General features: G+C 29.2%; 1 protein-coding gene across 3 annotated transcripts in view; it reads right to left on the bottom strand.

Annotated features, from left to right (window-relative positions):
* LOC142334272 (caspase-6-like) overlaps positions 1 to 23,867 on the bottom strand; it is a 62,290-nt gene that overhangs the window by 15,459 nt on the left and 22,964 nt on the right. For all 3 annotated transcript variants that reach the window (XM_075382181.1, XM_075382180.1, XM_075382179.1), the window contains 4 exons: positions 23,080 to 23,252; positions 19,542 to 19,678; positions 5,437 to 5,503; positions 2,898 to 3,140 (listed from right to left, as the gene is read on the bottom strand). In XM_075382181.1, coding sequence (XP_075238296.1) covers positions 2,898 to 3,140; positions 5,437 to 5,503; positions 19,542 to 19,678; positions 23,080 to 23,217 — 585 coding nt within the window. In that variant the 5' untranslated portion in view covers positions 23,218 to 23,252. The remainder of the gene's footprint in view (positions 1 to 2,897; positions 3,141 to 5,436; positions 5,504 to 19,541; positions 19,679 to 23,079; positions 23,253 to 23,867) is intronic.

Below are 23,867 nucleotides of genomic sequence, written 5' to 3'. Positions count from 1 at the left end.
CTCTCTCTATTCCTTTCCTTTCTACTTTTCTTACTGTCTGTATTTTGCTACTATGAAGTGCTTCACTCTATATCACTTCATAATTAAGAAAATTTAATAACAATTTTTTCATTATCACTGACAGTAAACATACCTCTACACATTTGAAATTAAATAATATAGGGGAAAAGAAGAAAGAGAAACATTATTGGTCACATTACATGGCAAGAGGATTAAAAGCATTAATACTTTATATCAATTATTAACCTCTTTTGAAATTAAATAATGTAGGGAAAAAGAAGAAAGAGAAATATTATTGGCCACATTACATGGCAAGAGGAAATTATCAAAAATGAGGTTTTTGACATGTCCTCTGTTGACAGAGAGGAAGGTCCCAATATATAAGCCAAATAATGAAAAATATAAATTGTAATATTCATGAAGATATAAGAAGGATCAAAAGAGATCCATAGAGAGGAACAGCTACTAAACAATCTATGGATAGAGGGCCGAAGAGGGTAAGAGATGGAGAAAATTGATCAGACTCACTTCATGAAAAAAATAAAATATGCTGCAAAAAACCACGTAGACTAACCCATTAGGAGTATACTCAAATAATTTATAAATGAAGTTACCATTTTTGTAGATGAATGTGTGTGTGAACACTACTTGCTTCCATGACAACTTTGTATTTTATCCTCTTATTTTATCTTTACACTATGAATAAAATATGTTCAAAGTATTCATCAAATGAGCTAATATGCAAGTGTCTAATATGCAAAAAAAACCTTAACAGGATTAATACCTTAATGAATACATTATGAAAATGCTCCAAAAAAGGTTTTAAATCTAATTTCTAAAGTAAAATGGTAAATATTTTCTATAATAGTGTAAGCCACTGCTAAAATATTACAAAAATCCTATTTCTCTCAATCCCCATGAAAAAATCAATAATTTTTAATTTTATAAAAATACTAGCACCCTGTCACAGCTTCGCCTTATGGTTACTTGCGTTTTCTTTTTATTTTATTTCTTAGTCAAGCAACTGGAGGTAGGTGCAGGTAGCCACACAACAGTAATGGCGGCAGTAGCTGTGTTGGTTGAGCCACAGTGTTGTGTGTACACACCTTCGCACCCCTTAAAATAAATTGGAATTAAAAATCCCGAAAATGGTTTTATTATAGTCTTGTTTACTATAGCTGGCATTGGGAAAATTTATAATCATTCTTAAATTTTTTTACTTTTCTTCTCTTTTCAAGGTCGAATTTCAAAAATCTAGAAATTACTTTACTGACGTGACGATTACACTCACCAAAAATCAGGTTGATTTCTTCATTTGTCACGGAAATTAAAAAAATAACAGGTTACAAAAAAATTCAAAAATCTATTTTAATCCTTGAAACTCTGACTGAAACAAAAACTTTAGATACTGATTTTTAGATGCTAATAATCAACCTGTTCAAACCCCGCTCACATAGGAATTGACACTCACAGTTTATTTAAATTTGTTTTTCAACCGTCATATATCCACCACTACATTATATTTTTTAGAGATTTTTCAAGATGAAATTTATCCAAAAACCTTCTGTTATGGCAAGAAACATGAGTAAAAATGTAAAAGATTAGGTTGTTGTTGATCAAACAAAACCCTTCTCTTTATATAATAGTATAGATTTACTTAACGTAAATTTAATTCTATTATGTAAAATTATTCATTAGACTGTTTAGAATCATTCAGTTCAAACACTGTTTACAGTTCATAAATTCAATTTATTAAAATTTTTGCTTCAACCAGTAAACCTCCACTATTAAATTTTTTTTTTTTTTGAGAAGAAATATATCCAAAAAACCTTCTGAGTTGTTCCAAGAAACATCAGGTAGTTTTTTTTTTGTTTATCTTAAACAAAAATCCTCTTCCTCTTTATATAATAGTATAGATGAATATACAAGAGATAATATTCAAATTTTCACAATATTTTATATTTCCATCAGGATTATCATTGAATTGAATTTTATTTCTGCCTTTCCTAGCATTGTTACTCTTAACATTCAGAGTACCTCCATTCTCACTCTAGAGTGATAAAGTAGTTTAACATCAACTATGAATGTTAAGAGTGACAATGCTAGGAAAGGCAGAAAATAACACTCAAATCAATGATTCTACTCATTTTTCCCTATGTAGAATTACCATGTTATAGGAAGGTAGAAATTGTATCTTAAAGATACAATTTTATTTCAGGCAATGAAATTATACAAATTCAATTACAAGATAACATAACTCTGAACTTTGACAAAGAACAATATAAATTATTTCAGCACCTCAAAAAGGTGTTGAGTACACAATTTTGTCAAGATGGTTTGGTATACAATCTAGCAGCAACCACTGACATATTGGAAATGTGTTTGATAGTAATTGTTATATCTCTTTCATTAAGTTCCACAGAACTAAGTACACTCTTGGATGGAGAGCATCCATCAGCACTTCAGCTGATGGATGCTCTCCATCCAAGTCAAAAGTCCTGCACACCTTTACTGCACCAATTCATCATGTGAGCTGCTCTTTTTCAGCTACATGGTAATCTTACCTACAACTTTTAATGAACATAATCACAGTAGATATCAGAATCTGGTTCACAACTGGGCAAGGCAATATTATCATGGCTGAGAATATTCTAGCATCAGAACTAACACGATTCAGGGTTAGTTCTGCTGCTGGAATACCTGTCTTAGGGATTAGGACTATTACAATATAAAAGAATACACAAAAATAAAAATTACTATCCCTTATCCCATGACTAAAATGAAATATTTTTCTTTGGTTGTGCTAGTACTAACTACATTTGCATGCTATTATATTTTTTTGTAATAGCATGCAACTCAAAATTAATGATAATGATATTACAAAATTAATAACTCACATCTTTAGTCAAGTCGTATCTCATCACGACTTTATAACCGAGTTGAGTAAATAATGAATATAAATTAACCACATCTCTAAATGAGCCAAATCTTCTAAAAGAGTTTTCTTCATGGATTCGAGGATCAGTATCTATAGAGAATTCTTCATCATTTCTGGCATTACAAAAGTCATGTATATTTATAATTAAAACACAACCTTTTGGGTTTGAACCTAACATGTAGACTGAATTTCCATCCGATTTCTAAAAAACAAACATTAAGAAATAAAAATAAAATTGTTACACACATTAAAAAAAAGAAAAAACCAATTCTTGCTCAATATGTTATTTTTAAAATTAAAATTTTTCTTTTATTACACTATCTTGGGGGCAGACCTGATTACATATCAAGGGCTCAGAGGAAGTTATTCATCCCTATACTTCTCCCATCTTCGTACAGATGATCTTGACCAGAAAGACCAGTATTTTTTGGAAACCTCCTGCCACCATGACTGTTTGGTCTGGAGAATAATCTTCATGATATTGTCTGGGTAAATGCATTGAATTCTCTCAAGCATGTTCCCTATAGTGTAGAAAGTGACACACAAACACTATGTTCTGCGGTGTCCTCCTCCCTACAACAGTCCTTCTCTCTGCATTTCACAGAGGATCTCAAACTCATACCCCAGTTCCATGAGTTTGAGGTCCAGCCATCTCTGTAGTTCCAGCATCAAGTCTGTAGGTCCATCTGTTCGTCAACAGATTTCACTTTAAATTTGAGTTGCAGTACACAACGTGTACTTTTCTTACTTCAGTGAATGATATTTATGACAATGAAAAATATAATTATTTATTTACTGCAGTCAAATAACTAGCAGTCATAAATTTAATCCTTTCTGGTAAATAATCTAATGATTTCTGGTATCTAATTACACCAGCTGTAATCAAAATACAAACATTAAAAATCATCTTGTTCTTTGCTCAGTGTAAAGCAACTTTTTTAATAGTTTGAACAAAATTTTGATTCACCTGATTTTGTACAGTTTCATCATTCTTTATTTTATTTATTGTTCTAAAGAAACAACTGTATACAATAAATTTTGTAGTCACTTCATAACCAAAACATCTCTAAACATTTCATGGCATGAGCCAATTGATATCCCAACATCATCAGTGATCATTCATAATCATTTCTTTCACTTTTTCCCACGTTTTCATCCATTGTTGATGTGCTGGGGGTGTCTAGGGTGCTTTACTCATAGCACACTCACCAAAAGCAATATTAAAAATTTTTAAAACATTGCTACACTTTATTCCATTCTTATAGCATAATTTAATACAAATTCTCTGATCCATTATTTATATAAATAAACAATCGCCAATTGTACCAAAACACATGTTATCCTTTTGACAGCTGAACACAGCTCCAATATGGCTAAACATGTACAGATACTTTTCAGGCATGACCAATTACAACAATGAAAAATTCCCGAGAATTGGACTAATACAATCCGTGAAATTTCAAAATTCTCGTTACTTTTTGAACACACCTTGTAAATTTACATACCAAAACAATTTAAAACTTAACATTTTTACACTTTCACAATAAACTTATACATTTTATAACAATACCTGGCAAAAGTTTATTAAAAATATTTTGATAAAAGAATTATACAAGTTTAAACACACACATCGGTCTTTTACAGATTTAGTTAGATGAACTCAAAAACAAAGATGATTTTGTAAGAGTACACCAATAACAAATTTTATCAATTAAATTTTGTTTCTTGGTTTAAACAATAATATTCCTGTTAACTGACTCTATACTTTATTTAATATTAAGGAGGATAAGAATTTAATTCCTTATCATACTTACAGAATTAATATGATTTGTTCAATCGACTGCACTTCTAAAATTCTACAAGCAAATTTTTAATATTACGAAGAAATTTTTTTTAAAAGAATTTTAATTTTGATATTATTCCCTGAAAAATTAATGGTTATGAAAAAATATACTTTAGTTATTTCATACTTGCAGAATACCTTATTTGATGCCTAAAATACCCTTCTGTTGGATGAGATTGAAGCCAATACATTCATCATAGAGTTCATAAAAGCACAGTACTAAATGAATTATAAATAGTTAACAATAGCCAAATAATATCAAATGTGAAATTTTAAGGTAGAAATTCTTATGATTCAGAAAACTAAATGGCACAGGGACAATTTAGTTTAATTAAAAAATAATATTTGTTATGGTAGGGTACCAAAAGGTGTACTGTTGTGCAAACTCATTTGTCACACTAATAAATTTTTCTACGATGTGGATTCTATTAAAAACAAGGCAGTGGTTAAATTTTAATATTAATTTATAAATATTACTAAATATGTCTTCAGATTATAATAACAGTTTGTAGAAATAAAAATATTTCACAACAGTTGCTAACACAAAAAAAAATGGTATATTTACACAGGTAAATAAAATGGTAAAAAATGGCAATACACAGGTAAAAATTAAAACTTCAGAAAAAATCTATAAAAATTGTGTGAAATACATTACCTCTTTAATGTCATACCGTTTGTCACTATGTATAACATCTATTTTTAGATAATCAGTACTTTGAAATCTGGAAAAAAGGTATAAGAATTATTAAGTAAATATACTATTATTTTGACATTTAAAAATGTTTGAAATAAAAAATAATTTTCTTGGTAGCTATTGTAACAGGTGTCATAGCTATTAGGTAGTGTGCATTAGAAAAGTATTTGTTTCAGGGTAAAAGATGTGTAAATTAAAAGTGAAATTTGGACAACTGATTCAGTAAAAGCAGTCATTCTCTCATCACACACTGTAAAATAGACTCAAGCAAAGTAGAAAGTCACTGACTGAAGTTTCATAATTCCATTATGGAAGAATGCTTTTTCATACTTTTAATACTTTGTATTTATTAAATCAGAATTTCCAGTATAGACAATAGAAAATAGTCAGTTTTAAATATATCAAAAGTAAACTATTCATATAAATAAAAAAACAATCTAGGAGTACAACAACCACCGTAACAATGACTGTTACACTTAACAAAATGTGGACTTTGCCTAAGTAGAAATAAGAGATTATAGAAAAGCTGCATCCCAGCAACCATATGACAATTCTAACAATCAGGGGCACTACAAATTATTCAATAACACAATCTTTTATGAACACAAAGTTTAGTGTACTCATAAGATATTTGGAAAAGCAGTTGTTTTGTATTAACTTAAAAAAATATATATTTATGAAAAACACTGTCATTAACAATGTAGTAAAGTAGATAGATAATCTGCAATCAATAATAGATTTATGTTGTTCTTTCTTTGGTGAATGTGGTTCTCAATGTGGATACCTTTCTGTGGATGGCGGTAAGTGAGCTCTGAACAATGCTCTTTTTACACTGGTGCACATCTCAACGATGTCTAAGAAAGATTTATTATTGTTATGTAGAAATCTATTCCACAGACAAGTTTGATACACTTAACTTTGTGTACCTGTTAGGATATATATTAATGTACTTTTTATAACTAATATTGAATGATGACAATTACTTTTATTATTTCTACAAATAAGAAGAAAATTAAAAAACTTATGACATCAAAGTAACTCATATTTATTTTAATAATTACTTGCTACTAGAATCTTCCATTTCTTTAATTCCAGGAAAACTGTAGCAATTTTTCTGTATACAATGCAGTCTTCTGTAATTCGACAAAATTTCTGAATTATTGTCAACAAAGGACTCAATGACATCTTCAATCGGTTCCTAAATAATTTCATAGATTCTTCCATCATTTTGGTGTAACTATTTTCTTTGCAACACCTCTTTTCCAATAGCAAATTTTACATTTGCACAGATAAATGATATCATCAAGATTAAATATACTGCAAGATATTACCCAGTTCTGTTCAGTCCACATTAATTCAATTGTTGAATTATGTAAGCTACAGAGGAAGACAGATAATGCTACTGCCTTTCACAGCTAATATTTCATCAATGAAATAGGATAAATGGTGCAGAGAACAAACTAAACTCTTAATTAGTTCATATTGTTTAAATTTTAGCATTTCATCCCTGGAAGGAAAATTGTGGTTTCTTAACAATTTTTGATATACTTCTTTAGTAGATGAATTAGATGGTAATAAATCTATCTGAACGTCGATAGGATACGCTGTCTATCAATATGATTATCTGACAAATTCAGTTTTTCTTGCAGTCATTTTGAATAATATCTGAAATTCATTTTACTATGAAGTCAGAATTTGAGCTTGACATGGTGAAACAACCTAGACTGACAACCATTGCACCACCTACATTAAGTAAATACTTGTCCTTTTCAATCAGGGAACATTTACAAAAATTCTCACTTTATATGAACAATTTTTACTGCGAGTGGTTGTTGTGAACATAAGTTTCATTGGTGCAGACAACAGGACATCCACCCTTCTCTTCTCAGTTTCTGAATTTATCAAAGAAATTAAAATTGTTTGTACTATATAGTGTGTACTTCTACCAGAATCAACCTGTTTGTTTCCATTTTTTGGCCACTTAAATCCCACTTTCTTCCTAAAATAATTTTTTCTTTTTTAGTTTCAAAACCATTTTCTGAAGTGTAGAGATTCATACTTTAGTGATCCAGAAAGTTACAGCTATGCTTATAAAATGGCCTGCTCAAAATATCTTCATAGCTTACTTTTCTGGCATATTAAATGTTTTTATGCAAAGGAAACTAAAAAAAAGATGAACTGATGGAAAACTTTTTTCAGCCTCCTTAATCCTTTTATATGTTTTCACTAATGCTTGTTTCACTTTTGAAATTGATTCTAAGATCTTTCAGGATCAATCAGAATTATACTTTTCCACACTTTTTCAATTATAAACATATTTTTTTTATTATTTCTTTAGACTACCCACTCAGTGATTTACTTTTCCCTAGTCACCAACCTTTCAGAGAGGTTTTTATATATAGCTACACTGATTTTTATATATAGCTAGGTTTATATATATAAAACAATGCAAAACTCTGTAGATAGAATTTTACAGACATTCAATTCTCATCTTAACTTTCTTAAAATAATAACAACCTTTTTCAGGAGAAAAACAAAGTACAGCTAAGTTAATCTCATTAAATTAAAAATTAGATTGGTATTCACTAACAAAGAAATTTTTTCTATGCTTGGACTGCTGCTTTTATGAGAAGTTTGAATCGTTGAAATGTTATGGGAGGTCTTAATTTACTCTTAAAATAATAAAATATTACAATTTTCCTTAAAATAACAAGATATTACAACATATCTAGTTATAACATCTAGATATTAGTTATTATTATTAGTTATAACTAGATGTATATAACATGTGACATACCTGTAAGCTAATTTTTTTATTATTTTACTCGTTCAATTTGAACATTTTTAGACCAATAGTTTTCTAGTCATTAATCATTTAAAAGAATTACCTATCTAAATAAGAATAAAATGTTTTGAAGATGTGTAATAATATATGAAGAGTAATAAAAGGTGACAGAACAGATTTAAAATTTCCATGTCCCAAACAAAATGAACATATATTAATTGTGTTGTCTTTTCTAATTAATTAAAAGCTAGTTGGTTTTTACAAAAAACTTTCAATTTCAAGGGAGATCTTATTTTACTTCTCAATGACATTTGTAAGACCCATAAACTACTTAATTACTGAAATTAAATCTCAAAAAAACTGAAAGAAAATTTCCTTCTTCTTTAGAAAAGAAATTCTAAAAATTTACCTTTTATCTGAAATTACTCTTTTTCAATAACTAATGTCTTATTTTCTTCCCTCTTTATGAACTGCCAATCTCAGTTAAAAATTTTTAATTTATCTATGAACAGGCTTTTAATAAATCTGCATACAATTTCCTTGACATCTGTCGTGCATACATAGATTTGTTATTTGATTAGCCAAACTTTACCGTAACTTTAATCTTACTAATCAAACTTAACAGTGAACTTGACATTTGTAATAGTTTGGCTTGTTACAGCCCATTTAATAACAGCTGCACCATCAGGGTTTGTACTTTTACAAGCATCCCTCCTACAACAGTAATTTTATTTTGATGAACTGCGGTTTGAATATAAGCTTATTTATATACATATGTTTATTTTTTTAGTCAAATTATGTGTTAATAAGGATGGTGCTGCAGGCAAAGAGGTCATGGCGTCTGATTTTTTAATTAGTTTGCATAAACTATATGTAATAGTGAAAGGTAAAAGTGAAATGTAATTTGTTGTAATATTTTATTGTATTTGGTTTTTTTACCATTTCATGAAATGCTGACTATGAATGAAGCATAAGAATGCTAAATTAGATGCATTTCATTTTATTTATTTGCATCAAGCAAAATTTATATTACATATGAGACCAATATAACAATAATTTACAAATATTAAATTGTACCTACACTAAGACTAAACATAAAAATAATCACTACTATAATTAAAATCATTACTATAATAACTAATATAGCAAGTTTTATTTCATCCAGTATATATATGCTGTTTTTAAATTTATATATGAAAGTAAACATTCAATACACTATTCACAATTTATAAATGAAACTGTTAGAAAAACATATTTAACCAACAGACCTCTACAATTAGAGTACTTATGATTTTAATCAAGAATTGTATTTGAAGCAATCTTTTGCATATAATAAACAATACCTTCATTAATCATTTAAAAATAAAACACTTATAACAAATAGGATGTAACCAATATTTGCTTGTTTTATGATAAATGAAATAACAAGTTTTATGATAAATGAAACTTGTTATTAATTGGTCATAAATTTTATGACCATGAGTGAAAGAACAACTAATTAAAGAACTGAGAGTTACATAATTTCCTTGCAGATTTATAATTCAACTTTGATAAGTAACAAAGCAATTCTTCATATATGTGAGATTTATAAGAGATGACCAGTTAGTAAAAGAAATGCTTTTTACTAGAAAGTTAATCACAGTTATCACTGGCAAATTAATTTTTGAAGTGGTGCAGAAATACGTTTCTGTAAAAGGATTCCACTAAAAAATATTATATCTTGTGCTATAGAAGGGCCAGCGTCAATGACAGTAATTTACAAGGGATTCCTGGTGCATTTAAAAATTCATGAACCAAGTTTGTTTACAATACTGTGTTATTCACCAGCAGCATTTAGTGGAGTCAATTGCATGAAGCACTTAGTTATAAAGCTGTGAATTATATTAAATCAAATGTTTCACACAATCACCTGTTTTGTCAACTTTGTGAAGACAATGATGAATTCGATTCTCAGTACGCCCCATGTCAAAGGGAAACTATCTGTATAGATTTGTTGTATGTAAGGACGGCATTAAAAAATTTGTTGAAGATAGCACTAAAATATGACAGGAATATGCTTGCAGCAAAGATACTTTTTTTATCAATGCATTTGATAAATTAAATTTGCTTTAACAAGCAACAGCAACAAAAGAACTCAAATCTGATCTCAGGCACAGATTTGATTAGCTCATTCTTGAATAAACTTAACTTTTTCCAGCTATCAAGGGCAGTGGGTTAGGAGGGATGTCTTGATGAAAGGAAGAATGTTGTTTAGAAAATCCAAATTCAATTGTCATTTACTCTAATTTTTTTTCATGAGTTTCTATTTTGTTAAACATAAAACGATATGATGGCACAAGGACAGGCTTCTTTAATAAATTCTACTAGATATAAGAGATTATTTATTCCTTCGTGCATCTATAAGTAGGAAATAGATATGAATTGATTAAAAGTTTATAAAAAAACAACTTACAATATTAATAAACCTACATCATGGTTTAAGGAAAATATCTTAAATTCCATAGATAACAAAAAATATTCCATTTTCAATTGTTTGTGACTTCAGTAAGCATTCAATTTAGTTCCACCACATTTTTTAAAAAATCATACAGTATAAACAAATAGCTGGTATAACAGTTTAATAATAGTATATAGTGTAGCATGTAGTATAATAATGGTTTAATTATAGAATAGCTAGTATAACGGTTTAAGGTATAAACGAATAGCTGAAATTTCATCTTCTGATAAGAATTTACACGTAAAATTTAGGTCCTTACTTCAAGATGTAAAACACAATATTCTCTGCTAAGGGTTCTTGTTTCCTTGATTTTTTTATCATTAATTAATGATCTTTCTCAAAATCTTGAGCCATTTACTATAATGATTTTACTAGATGATACAATTATTCACAAGTGGATTGTTCACATGCTTTCTTTAAATATGAATAGTCATTGCATTGGGCTCTCAAGTGGATGTAACATTGCTGATCGTGTGGACAGAATTCCTATTAATGATAACAGAATTTCAGAATTGCCTACAAAGCAAAATTTCTGGGTGTACATTAATCATCATTTATTAGATGACAAATTCTCCTCGGATGGTATCAAATTGACTTTGGTTTGTAAAATGATCAGTCGTACTGTTTTGGTTTGAAGCCTCTTAATGAAATGCTAAGCTTGATAAATCATTATTACGTATTTATTTATGTTTTATGCAAATGGCAAGATATACTGCAGATAGGTAATGTAAATCGGACCCCTGTGTGTCTTTATGCATGTAACAACAACACATCCATTGCCAAATGGGAGTCTCAACTGTAACTGTCCAAATAACTGGTAATGAAAGTTACTAAAATGCTAGCTGTAATAGCTGATATACATATAGACATTTAAGGGTTCTTAAATTACCATAGTGAATCCTTGTTGACAGACAATCAAAGGGATGGTTAGATTCTGAACACATGATTAAGTGGGTCAAATTAGTCTAGAATAAGAGACCAGATGTGTTGTTAAACCGGCGCTTCTAGTTATGGATAGTTTCTCACCACTGATGAATTAAAATAACTTTAATGAGAAAATAACACAGAACAAATAATCATCCCTGGTGGTCTTACATCCATTCTTCGACCGTAGATGTGTATTTGAACAAGCCATTCAAAGCCAATTTATGCAGTCTTTATGTGAACTGGATTGAATGCAGAGGCCACCAATCCAAAAAAATTAATAGAATCCTTTATTGAAGTATTCACTATCTGACTAGTGAAGAGCTGGGACTCCAATGGAACGTGTACGTAACAGTTAAAAAAAAACTGGAATTTCAAATGTAAAGGATGATGCTTTATGGAGCAGTGACTTTACTTTTAATGAAGCTAAAGTAGTCTGACAACAATCTTCCGATAGTAGCAGCACAGATAAAAGAGAATGTTCCAATAGAGATAACATATGTAAGTCTGTATGTTTTTATATGTATAAATAATAACACTAATTTCAACATTTATCTTGCAACCAAAATAATAAAATGTCATATTACAGGAATCTCTTTTTTCTTTTCAGGTTAGAAAAGAAACAAAACAAAAAGTCGATCAAAAAATATGAGTACAATAATAAAATGTATTGCTTGATAATTGTCTAATGTAACTACAAATATGTGAAAAGATTATATTTTCCTATTCAAAGAAATGTTTTTTTTTCAAAAATCCTTAATTTTTATGTAGGCTATGAAAATATTTTGCATAATGGTTATGCCCTAGCTTGATGGGAAATTTTTGGGTACAAAATGAGCAACCATTATGCGGTGAAATAAGTTATCAGGTATGTGATGGTTTGTACTATCTAATCAATATTAAATATTACATAAAAATATATGTCAAAGAGCATTTCACTATGCTATTTTTATTATAACTGTATAACACCATTAATAAACATTGCAATACAATTGTAGCGGTTAATAAGAATATACTTTACAAATACAAAAATAATGAATATAAATGTGTAAAGGAAAAAGTTAAACATTAAAATTTTAAATGAAACAAGTAACAAATTTTGAAAAAAAAATAATAATGAAGATTTACTGTGAAAGATAGAAGATAAATGAATTAGTGCTTAATTATTTAACAAAATTTCAACAAAAATTAATTGTAAGGAGGACAACAAAACAAAGGAAATACAAAATTCCTTAGTAAAATTGGACATATAAAAATAAATTTAAAACAGGAACAAGTGAAGAAAAAGTGCAAAACAGTGACTGGAGAGCAAAATGCAGTAATACACTTATAAAAATTAATTGTGAAGAAGATTACATAGAAATTATGTTATGGTATTAAATATCTAAAAATTAAAAGAACATGGACAAACAATGAATGAAGAAGTACTAAATTAAATTATTAATGAAGTTATGTATATTAAAGTCATTAGTCAAGGAGTCAACTGGAAGAAATAGTACAAAATTATTTTATTGTACAAAATTGGACAAAGAAATGAATCAATAAGGTAAAATAATAAATAGTGTTAAATGATTTAGTGAAAATTAACAAATAAAAATTAATTGTAAAATATATAAGCAGAAGGTAGTATAACAAAGTAAGGTGAATTTTGAAATCTTATAAAATTATTAAGAAAAAAACCAAGAATGCCAAATTATGTTGAATTTATAAAATATGTGGTATGGTGTTCAACAAACAGTAAGAGCCAAGTAAAATGTTATTTGATGAATTTTGATATCAAAAAATTTATTCTTAATTTGAAAAGTGTTTGATGGTAGGAATGTAATTAAACTTATTTGGTGAATTTAAAGTTATTTGTAACTAGTATGCACAATGAAAGCTAGTGCACATTGAGAAAAATAAATTGAACAGAATATAAATTAATAAAATAAATTGCAAACCGTTTGACAGTAAGAATGAAACAAAACTTGACTTAGTGAATTTGGAAATAAAATATCATTCATGAACTAGCGCAAATGTTGAATATAATAATTGGAATATGAAACTGATACCATAGGAACAAATTAAAATATTTTTGATAAATTTCAAATTCTGATTTTTAACCTGGACAAATCAAAACGAACACTAAATTTTTATTAAAATACAACATTAACATTTATTCAATCAATTTGCTAATAAAAAATAATTTGTGAAATAGTGTTTATTTGATAAAATAATTTGGAAATACCAATGTTAAGAAGAAATTAGAAATATTTTTGGTGAATTTCAGACACTAAAAACAGAAGATCAATGGAATTCATTTTATTAAGAAGCTTTAACAAATAAGAATGTACTAAAAATGATTTGAATTTGGAAAAAAAAATTATGAACTAGTTTTTATATTAATTATGAACTATTTTTTATATGTAATCAAATATATTTTTGTAATTTTGTTTTATTACATAATAAAAGCTTTTAAAACTAATATTAATATTAACATTAATAGAAAAAAGGAAACAAATTAGAAAATATCAAATATATTTTTGTAATTTTTTATTTTATTTTTTACTTTTAGTTTTAATGAACAATAAACTTTTTACATCCAAAAAAATATTCTTAATATTTATTTATATCTGGATATTATTGTTTGTTTATTAAGACTAAAAAGTAAAAATATTTATTTTTACACATCAACATTACATACGTGTATAAAATTTCATTGATTTTCATACAATAGTTGATGGAGAAATAAAAATTTTCAGCAACATGCATGAATTTAGCATAGGGGTAGCGTGTGGGTGGGTGGGGGTGGGTCACATCAAAATACCACACTGTAGCATTGTATTGTCATCGAAGTTACATACGTGAATCAAATTTCATTGATTTTTTATACGATAGATCAAAAGATTATAGCAGTTGCAAGATTTAATTATAACTAAAGCAAGTTAAATAAAAGCTTATAATAATCAGAAATCAGCTAGCATATAAAAAGAATTAAAGTATTATTTTGAACAGAATATGACTTTTTTTCTGGTAACATATAAAAATTAATTATAAGCATCTTACCACCAAAATGAAGTAAGACATGTTTGGTTTTAAACAGCAACCAAGACTAATCTTTAGTGTAAAAATTATTTTTGTAACATTTTGTTAAGGAGTAAACATTTTTTTATTTGGATCTGCAGATTTAATTTATTATTATGTAATCAGCTTTGGAAAATTGTTTCTATCATATTTTTTAATTCTTTTTTCATAATATTAGATTTGATAAGTAAATTTAATTATTCAGTACTTCATAATTCTGTAAATAAATTTTTATTAAATATCTGGGTTAAAAAAAATAATAGTTATTTTTCTCAATAATTAAATTTTAGCTCATCAATTTTCCAACTCTTTGATATTTTCATCAACATCCTTTGATATTTTACTTTAAGAACATTCTTTGCGCATTTAAATATAGCCAAATTCATAGAAAAGAGGTATTTTTCTATGATTTATGAATTCTGAAACCTGAAAATGATTTTCTTTCTTGCAATTTTGTAAGAAAAATTAGTTAACTGAATCAATAATTTAATAAATCTTGTTTTTGAAAGAAAATAATTTGTCTTTTTTTCTGGAAACATTACTCCATTCAAACCCTAGTACACTTTTAGTTAAATTTCATTATGAATTAGCAGTTAGTTATTATCTCAAATGTCTTGCAGTTGCATCCTTGATCTGTTACTTCTCTATATACCAGACTAAAATATCCCAGAAACAATAACTGTTAGAACATTTGAAAATGAAATAGTAATAATATTACTAAATGATGGCTAAGTTGATGGTTCTTAAAAAATGGAAATATCTTTGTATATTTTACAATAGGCACCACACCTGGAACATAGTGCTATAATTAAAGAATATTTGCCGCATATGGCACATAGTAATACTTAAGGTGATACAACCAGGTCCTCCCCTTGACTCCATCATCAGCATCTACCATCACAACCAGATCATTAGTTAAAACATTTTTGATATGGATAAATGTATTATATTATCATGCACTATTCCTTATAAATGATCTCTTTTTTAAATTTTACTGTATTTGTTAAAACCTTAGCCAATCGATATCTAAAAAATTATTATATGTAAAAAATTTTAATATGAATTTAGGTAAACAATGTTGAAATAAACAAGGATTAAAATAATTTTTAAAAGATCTTTTAAAAATTAAAAAAAATTTTTTTTGTTACTACAGGCCATTGGAGCGACATACTTAAATTCTATAGTGGTTTGAAACTTTTTGATGTTGAAAATGCAGATGCAAACAACTCCCATTAACTTTTTTCTTAAAGTAAGATATAGCTAAAAAATAAAAATACAAAGTCATTTTCTGGACGAAGTGTATAAAATATTAAATAAACATTTTTGATCAATTTTAAGTAACTTTTTTTACCCGAGTGTTCCAGTAAGATTTGAAATTTTATTTCAGCCAAAATACCTCTACCTATTTTTTTCCAATTTTGCAAAATTTTAATATATTCTTTCTCCCCAAAGGTAGCAACTGTCTACCACATTAGATGAAAGTCAGTCAATGGGGTCCAGAAGTATAGGATCAATAACAGGCCAACATGCATACATACCATAAGTACAAATATCTGCTGACAAAAACAGATTTTTTGGACTTTTGAAGCATTGGAATAATTCTTTTTTTCAGATTATTTACAATTTATTTAAATCTTAAGAGGGTTATTTTTTTTTCAAGGTCCGATCGGTAACGAAATTAAAACCACAGTGAAAATAAAGAATTTTTTATTTGAAGTACTTACATAGTTATGCTATTTCTCTACACAGTCGCCACTCTGATTTAGACATTTGTTGTAGCGAGGGTTCCAATACCCTCATCATAGAATGGAGCTGCCTGTGTTTTCAGCCATGTTTCTACGCACACAGTTTGCGGTACCTAAAGTCTCTCACTCACAATGGTGTAGAGAGCTGACCTTGAAATTTCAGGAAACAAATCACACAATACAGAAATTTTGAACAGACGATTTTCTCAAATTGCCTCATCCACTCGCTCATCGGTTGACACTCTCTTCCTTCCCTGACTGCCTGCATCATGAACATTTGTACGTCCTGCTTTTACATTTGAATGTCGTGGTTTAAATGTCCTGTGACATTTGAACCACTGTTGCACTTTGCGCTGTCACTCATTGAAGTTTCACCGTACACATTACTTATTCGTCAAATTTCAGCTGCATTATACCCCTCAGCCTGAAGAAATTGAATTACCCCACGCACTTCACACTTGGTGGGAGATGCTATTGTTGTAGACATGTTTACGTGCAAGCTGAGTGTTCAGAACTAAACGAAGTGACACTGCGTGATTTAAGGCCTTACTAGAGACGCTGCGCAACATATGGACAAAGGTTCATCTGATTTTTGTGTGGGTTTTTATTTCGCGACCGATTGGACCTTGAAAAAAAATAACACTCTTATTTTTAAATTTAAAAACAAATTTAATTTATCTTTCATAAGAGTCCACTGGGCTGGTGTATGGATCTATTATACTTTCATTGTTGGGGTTCAATTAACCACACATCTCAAAAGTGGTTGGTCTAAATCTGTAAAAGACTACATCTTATTTACATGTCATACATATCATCCTCATCTCATTAGCCTATGGTGGTGGGGGGGGGGGGGGGTTTGCTTACTGTTCGCTAGTTGAACAGAATGCAACATACAAATTAGGAAAATAAATTTAAAAATGTCTCCTTTAAGGCACAAAACAAGACCCAATTTTTTTTCTCATTTTTTGTTTACATTCATTTCTCATTTTTTATAGCAGTTACTGCTGCTATAAAGCAGCAAATATTGCTATAATCAGGAAACTATTAGTGTATTATTGCAACTTAAAATTTAGTGATTCGTATCACCTACATTTATTTTTTTTATCCACCAGGACCACCATTAGGTATTGCTTAGAGGATGAGATGTAATGTATAGAAAATGGGAATGTATGATATTCATTCTGTAATTCAACCTTTGTTTTTTATCGTTCATAATCTCATCACCATTAGATGATAACACTAAGCATTGAAATGAAACATGAATTATTTTAATCTTATCCAAAATTGCAATAGATCAAACAAAATAATTGTTTTCTAGTTGGAGTAAAAATAGTGTATTTCTTCAATTTTTATAAAACTTTGTCCCTCTATGAAAAATAAAAGTATTATTAAATTAATGTGCTAATTGAAGTACTTATTAATTTGATGGTTTTAATGAAGCAGGAATACAGTGTGTTTCGCTGTCTGACTCCTGAAAGGTAACATGAGCATCGGTACAATATTTGTGCAACACAATTATTGGTTTGGATTATAAAATCTGAAAGATAGTTCCAGTAACCTACTGTAGTTATAAAGTATGAAGTAACAAATGTCTCAGATCTGCAGTGGAAGCTGCTATCATTTAGCATAAACATGCTACCCCAACATTTAAATTTTATTTTAAGAAAGAATGAAAAAAAAGGTTCTAAAAATAAAATTAAGATTACTACGATAGAACTAATCTACCTGTACAATAAAACTAATAAAAAATTTCACAAGTATATTCAGAAAGTGACAGATTCTGATACATGTCCACTTTGCTTCTTTACTGTGCAACCAATCTGCAGACTATTCTAATTTTTCATTACCAGCTGACATCACTATGTTTCTTAGTACCTTCTTTTTCAGAATCTAGTATATCGCTAAAAGTTAAGTGTAAGTTCACTTTTTTGCCTGTAATTACTGATTTACTAACATTAAATATAAAGCAGCATTCAACACCCTCAAAACACAACAATGAACAAAACAACCTAACTCTAAGAAATTAAGGGTAATTTGTACAGTATATGAAAATAGGTAACTCACAGGTTTCTGTAGATACAGATTAACATTTATTCATAGAAAACTAAGCCATTTCCTGTTCATAAAAAATCATACACTCAGTAATATTTTATGCCTAAAATCAAGAGTACTGTAATTTATTTCAATTAAGATATTATATTAATGTAATAATATTGTATTAATTTTGGTAGAAAAGTTAATTTGGTTAGCAGATTGTTTAATTAATGGATATATAGATAATCAATCACTGCTCTACTGTGTATACATTTTTTCACAAATCAGTAAGTGTACAAGTTATAAAACAGCACATAATTTCATATGCCACTAAGTTATAAGTTTGAAATGTTACAATAGTAAACAGTCATTTCATTGTGCTGATAAATAAATAGAGGTCCTTAAAGAAGCAGTAATTAACCTGTAGCACTGGAAGTGTGGCCAGTATGACACCGCAAATAGAGTCACGGCAGTGGAGTAGGGGTGAAGGAAAATGAATGAATACACTGATCAATCTATAAAAATGTTACCTACATTTGGGTTAGTTAATTACCTTGCTCTGAACAAATTTCCTAGTAAATTGACCAACCGATTCCAAAGTCTTCCATGAAATAACTAACCTTATATTGGTTCATTTTAAATTTTCAAAATTTTATTTTTAAAAAAGAGATTTTCATAGAGCTCAAGAATGATGTAATAATTAATTTTAAGCTGTCTTGAATGAGTATAAGAATTTGAAACTTACACAGCACAGCATAGCACAAGTAAAGAAAGAGCATTTTTATGATTACAATTAGAGAATATTTTTCAACTCGTTTGTAGCAAAAATTCAAATGTAACCCAATCTCACAAATGAGTTGGCAACATCACAGAAAATAGTATTTGTAACCAAACATCCATCAATCACATTTGTTGGTAGTTGATTTTAAAGAGGCTAAAAGAAGAATAAAATAATAGTGAAAACCACATCACTATTTAAAACACATTAAACTTATGAAATTACAAATAGTTTTCATACCTGAATTTGAAAAGATCAGTAGCTGCAGTTTCATTGTCCGTTTCGAATAACGCACTAATTAAATGTTCAAATGCAGCAGGACCTCTAGTAGGAATAATTTCATACATGAAACGTTTCTGGTCTTCTATATCCGTAATCTACAAAGAAATTAAATAAAATAACAGGGGAAAGAAATGCTAGAAATCATAAATTGAAAAACAAAAAATAATATAAAATCTTAAGAATTATTTTTCATTATTAACTATAATACAGACTCTTTCATGGTAACTGAAATCACTTTCGATAAATATACAGTTTTTTTTTATGGAATGAAAAGCATTATCCCCATGACAAAAAGCATAAGCACATGTATAAAATAAACAACAAATAAATAACTAAAACATTATACAACACCAACATACCACTATAAATATTGTGTGTAATAACTATACGATATTGTATACTAATAATTCTAAGGACCTTGTTAATGGCTACAGCTCAGTCAAAATAAAAACTACTAGTTATATGTGGCATTCCAGACATAAAATATATACATCCTACTCCTGCCAATGAAAGCCACAACCTACAAAATTATCATGTTTAGAATCGTCAGTGTGTATAACTGCACACACTGGGTTTTAATCCATAACAAACAGTTGACAAATTTCCCGAGATAGTGACAAACATTGAATGTTTAAATTTAATTAGCCAAATTGAGACTATACATTGAGAATGCACTTCCTAACACTGAAAATACGCATTTGAGAACGCAATGCTAATTTGTATGTTCTAGTTGAACTTTGATTCAGGCTACATACAATGACAATAACTTGACATAGAATTTGAATGAAAAGTACCTGTAGCAAGGTGAAAGAATATATACCATAAAGATGTTTTATGGTATATATAACTTTTTAACGGTTACACTGCAGAACTGTAATGATTAATGGACAAAAGTTTTAGCATATCATTGACTTATTTTCATAGATTAAATTTTCACTCCTTTAAGTGTTTAATCCATGTAATCATATTTGTCAAACATCAATTCTAAGATCTTTTGGTAGAGTAAACTTCAATCGACTCCATACATAGTCGAATTGAAAATTGTTCTCCAAGTCAAAAAAAGGATACTCACTTTGTTTTTTCAGGTGAAAAGTTAAAACCAGAAAACACTGATTGATCAGAGATATTGTATTTTGTATTAATCTCTCAACTGTGGTCAGGGAAATAGATGCAAAATAGATTGAAAAATCTTCAAACATAAAATGGACATAAAACAGGTTTCTAAACAAATTTCACTATCATTCAATGCCAATGCAAATAAGGTAACAGTTAGTACATTTCCTTGCAGAACCCTATTTCTAACATAAATTAAAAGTGTCGTTCCTATGCAAACAAGAAAAGTTTAACTGCTCAAAAACCCTTCAACAAAGACCAGCTGTTTCTGTCTATACCTACTCATTTTAGGCATTACTCATGTACCTTCTTCAGGACAAAGAAAACAGTGAAAAAAAATTGACACGGATACTGTGAACATTCTGTTCTACAATTAGCATAATTCTTATGCTTGTTTAAGAGAATAAGTTACTGAAAACATAATCTATCACCTCTCTAATATGACAAGCCCTCCAGAAGAAACTGTCAATGACAATGACCTCCAATATCCCCATCACAATGTCCTCGAGACCCAGATGGAGATTGTGATGACTGAGAATTCAATCTAGAATTTTCCTTTCTAGAAGGTCCCTTAACTGAAAAGCTTATTCACTGGGTAGTTTACTGGCACAGCAGCAGAGCTTACTGTGGTTTAGGGGGTGATAACACCATTTATATTCTGTAAATCAGAGGCAACGACTAAAGACCTTTTTCTTACCATCAAGCTAAATACAATTGTGGTGATTATACATGTTCTTATACTCTCTATGTAGACAGAAGTGGTAGTAAGTATTGCCTTCTCTTTAAAAACAATGTCGTGAACAAGATGAATGATTTCCATTGCAGTTTGCACACTTTTCCTCAATTTGATTTGTCAGTATCATCCCATTGAGTACCACATTGTGCACAAACTGCTGGTTTCTGACAGGCTGTCATAATATGCCCACAACCTAAAACTTCTGAGAATGAAATGAAGCATAACCTGAACAAAGAGATAGCTCACTTTTATTTACCCAGGCTGAACAGGGTGTGTGGATCTAAGGACAGGGCAATGATTAGGTTTCTCCACTCCAGTTCCATGCCTCATCAGTCTCATATTGTCTAACCCTTGTAGACCAAGCTTATAAGATATCTCCTTTGTATCAACCTCCAATACGTCAAGGTTAGATAATACACTTGCAGGTATTTAGTCTCATTTGTGGTTATACTGACAAAGAGTGGTCAGGTATAACCCGACCAGTTAAAAAAGCCCTTACTTTTTTAACTGCTTTAGTGGTTCTTTTGAAAGTCTTTTTAGTGGCTTTTTCAATTTGACCACAAATCACCATAGTGTTTTCAGAAACAATCAACATACAGTCTCCAAAATTAGGGTGATACAAAAGACCATTCCAACAGACAAGCAAACTGGAGCTAGGGCTAAATATAACTGAGTTGACCCTGGTACAAAGGATAACACTGCAACTAACAAGGTATGTACATGCACCCATTCACCACTCATATACCCAGCAGTTGTCTATAAAAAGCTAAAAAATTCTAGCTTTTACTTACATTAAAAAAAAATTGCAAGGAGGTATGAGAAAAGTGAAAAAAAATATGTAGGAATACATCATATCTTTACCCATTGGGTTGGTCTAGTGGTTAACGTTTCTTCCCAAATCAGCTGATTTGGAAAGTCGAGAGTTATAGCATTCAAGTCCTAGTAAAGCCAGTTATTTTTACATACTAGATTTGAATACTAGATCATGGATACTGGTGTTCTTTGGTGGTTGGGTTTCAATTAACCACACATCTCAGGTATGGTCAAACTGAGAATGTACAAGACTACACTTCATTTAAACTCATACATATCATCCTCATTCATCCTCTGAAGAATTATCTAAACGTAGTTACGGAGGCTACCGGAGACAGGAAAAAAGAGAGGAATACATCTTTGGATATGGTTGCACTTTGAAAGCATTACAACTGTCACAGATCATAGAATGATGGTGTGAGAAATGACAGTGTAGTGTTGTTGCACTGTATCAGTGGTTATGTTGTTGGTGTACTGTGTTTGTAGTGTAGTGTTGTGAGGTGAGGATCTCTGTCATTAGTAGGAAGCAAGAATGTCCCAATTTATTTTTCTCCTATTACATACTAATAAACATAAGAAAATAGCTTTAAAATTATATTAACAGAAAAAAATTCCTAACAGGAGCAACCCACTTACACATATTACCTTGCGACACAAATGTGCAAGAATTGATCAAGACTGCCTAAAAAAAATTATTTCTTCACCTAAAGGGTTAGTTTTATTCATGAATTGAGAAGTATAATAATAATAATCTCTTAATATATTTTTACTAAAATGATTAATAGATAATAACTTAAGTAAATGGATGATATTCTTTTGTATAGTAAAACTTACTTCTTCAATTTCCTCTTTTAGATATGAGTTAATGATTTCTCTTTTTTCAAGACTATTTAATAGTTCATTAAATTTTCCAGTATTCTTGCATAATGATTCAATGTTATTAATTATTATCTCTCTTTCGATACGAATCATTTTTTAATACTGTTGTTAAAATTCAGCACTACTACCTAAAAAAACAAATGGTATACATTCAGAAAATCTTATTTCTTATTAAAATATAATTAAGTAGTACCTGGATTATGTCTAATAAATTTATGAAAAGCTTTTACTGAACAAAAAGATGCAGATGATCTGTTTATTACAAAAATCTTGCTATGTTTATTAAAATGGTAATACAAGCTGTTTTTCTCTCAATTCAGTTAGGCACAATCTTGCCTTAAGCGTAAATTCTAAATGCTGTTTGTCAGTTTTGTGTAAGTAACTTGCCTTAATTGGTTTTACTATTTTCTATGAAGAAATCCCATATCTTTATTACATCCAAATTTTGTTCATGTTTTTACTTCTTTGTATGAAGTAAAAATTTCGGTTTAGTCAGAATGGATATTTCTGTTCAAATCTGACTAGTTTCAGCATGATGTCTGTCTGTATGTACGTACATATGTATCTCTCATAGCTCAAAAACGATTAACTTTAGGATGTTCAAATTTTGGATTTAGGTCTGTTGTAACATCTAGTTGTGCACCTCCCCTTTTGAATCAACTGAACAAAATTGTCCAAAAAAGCCTATGTTCCAAATACATTCGGATTTTGGACTTTTTCTTAACTGCAGTAATAAAACCTCA

Source organism: Lycorma delicatula, chromosome 1, assembly GCF_047948215.1.
Source record: "Lycorma delicatula isolate Av1 chromosome 1, ASM4794821v1, whole genome shotgun sequence".
NCBI classification, from domain to species: domain Eukaryota; kingdom Metazoa; phylum Arthropoda; class Insecta; order Hemiptera; family Fulgoridae; genus Lycorma; species Lycorma delicatula.
This window is presented reverse-complemented; position numbering and strand designations above follow the sequence as displayed.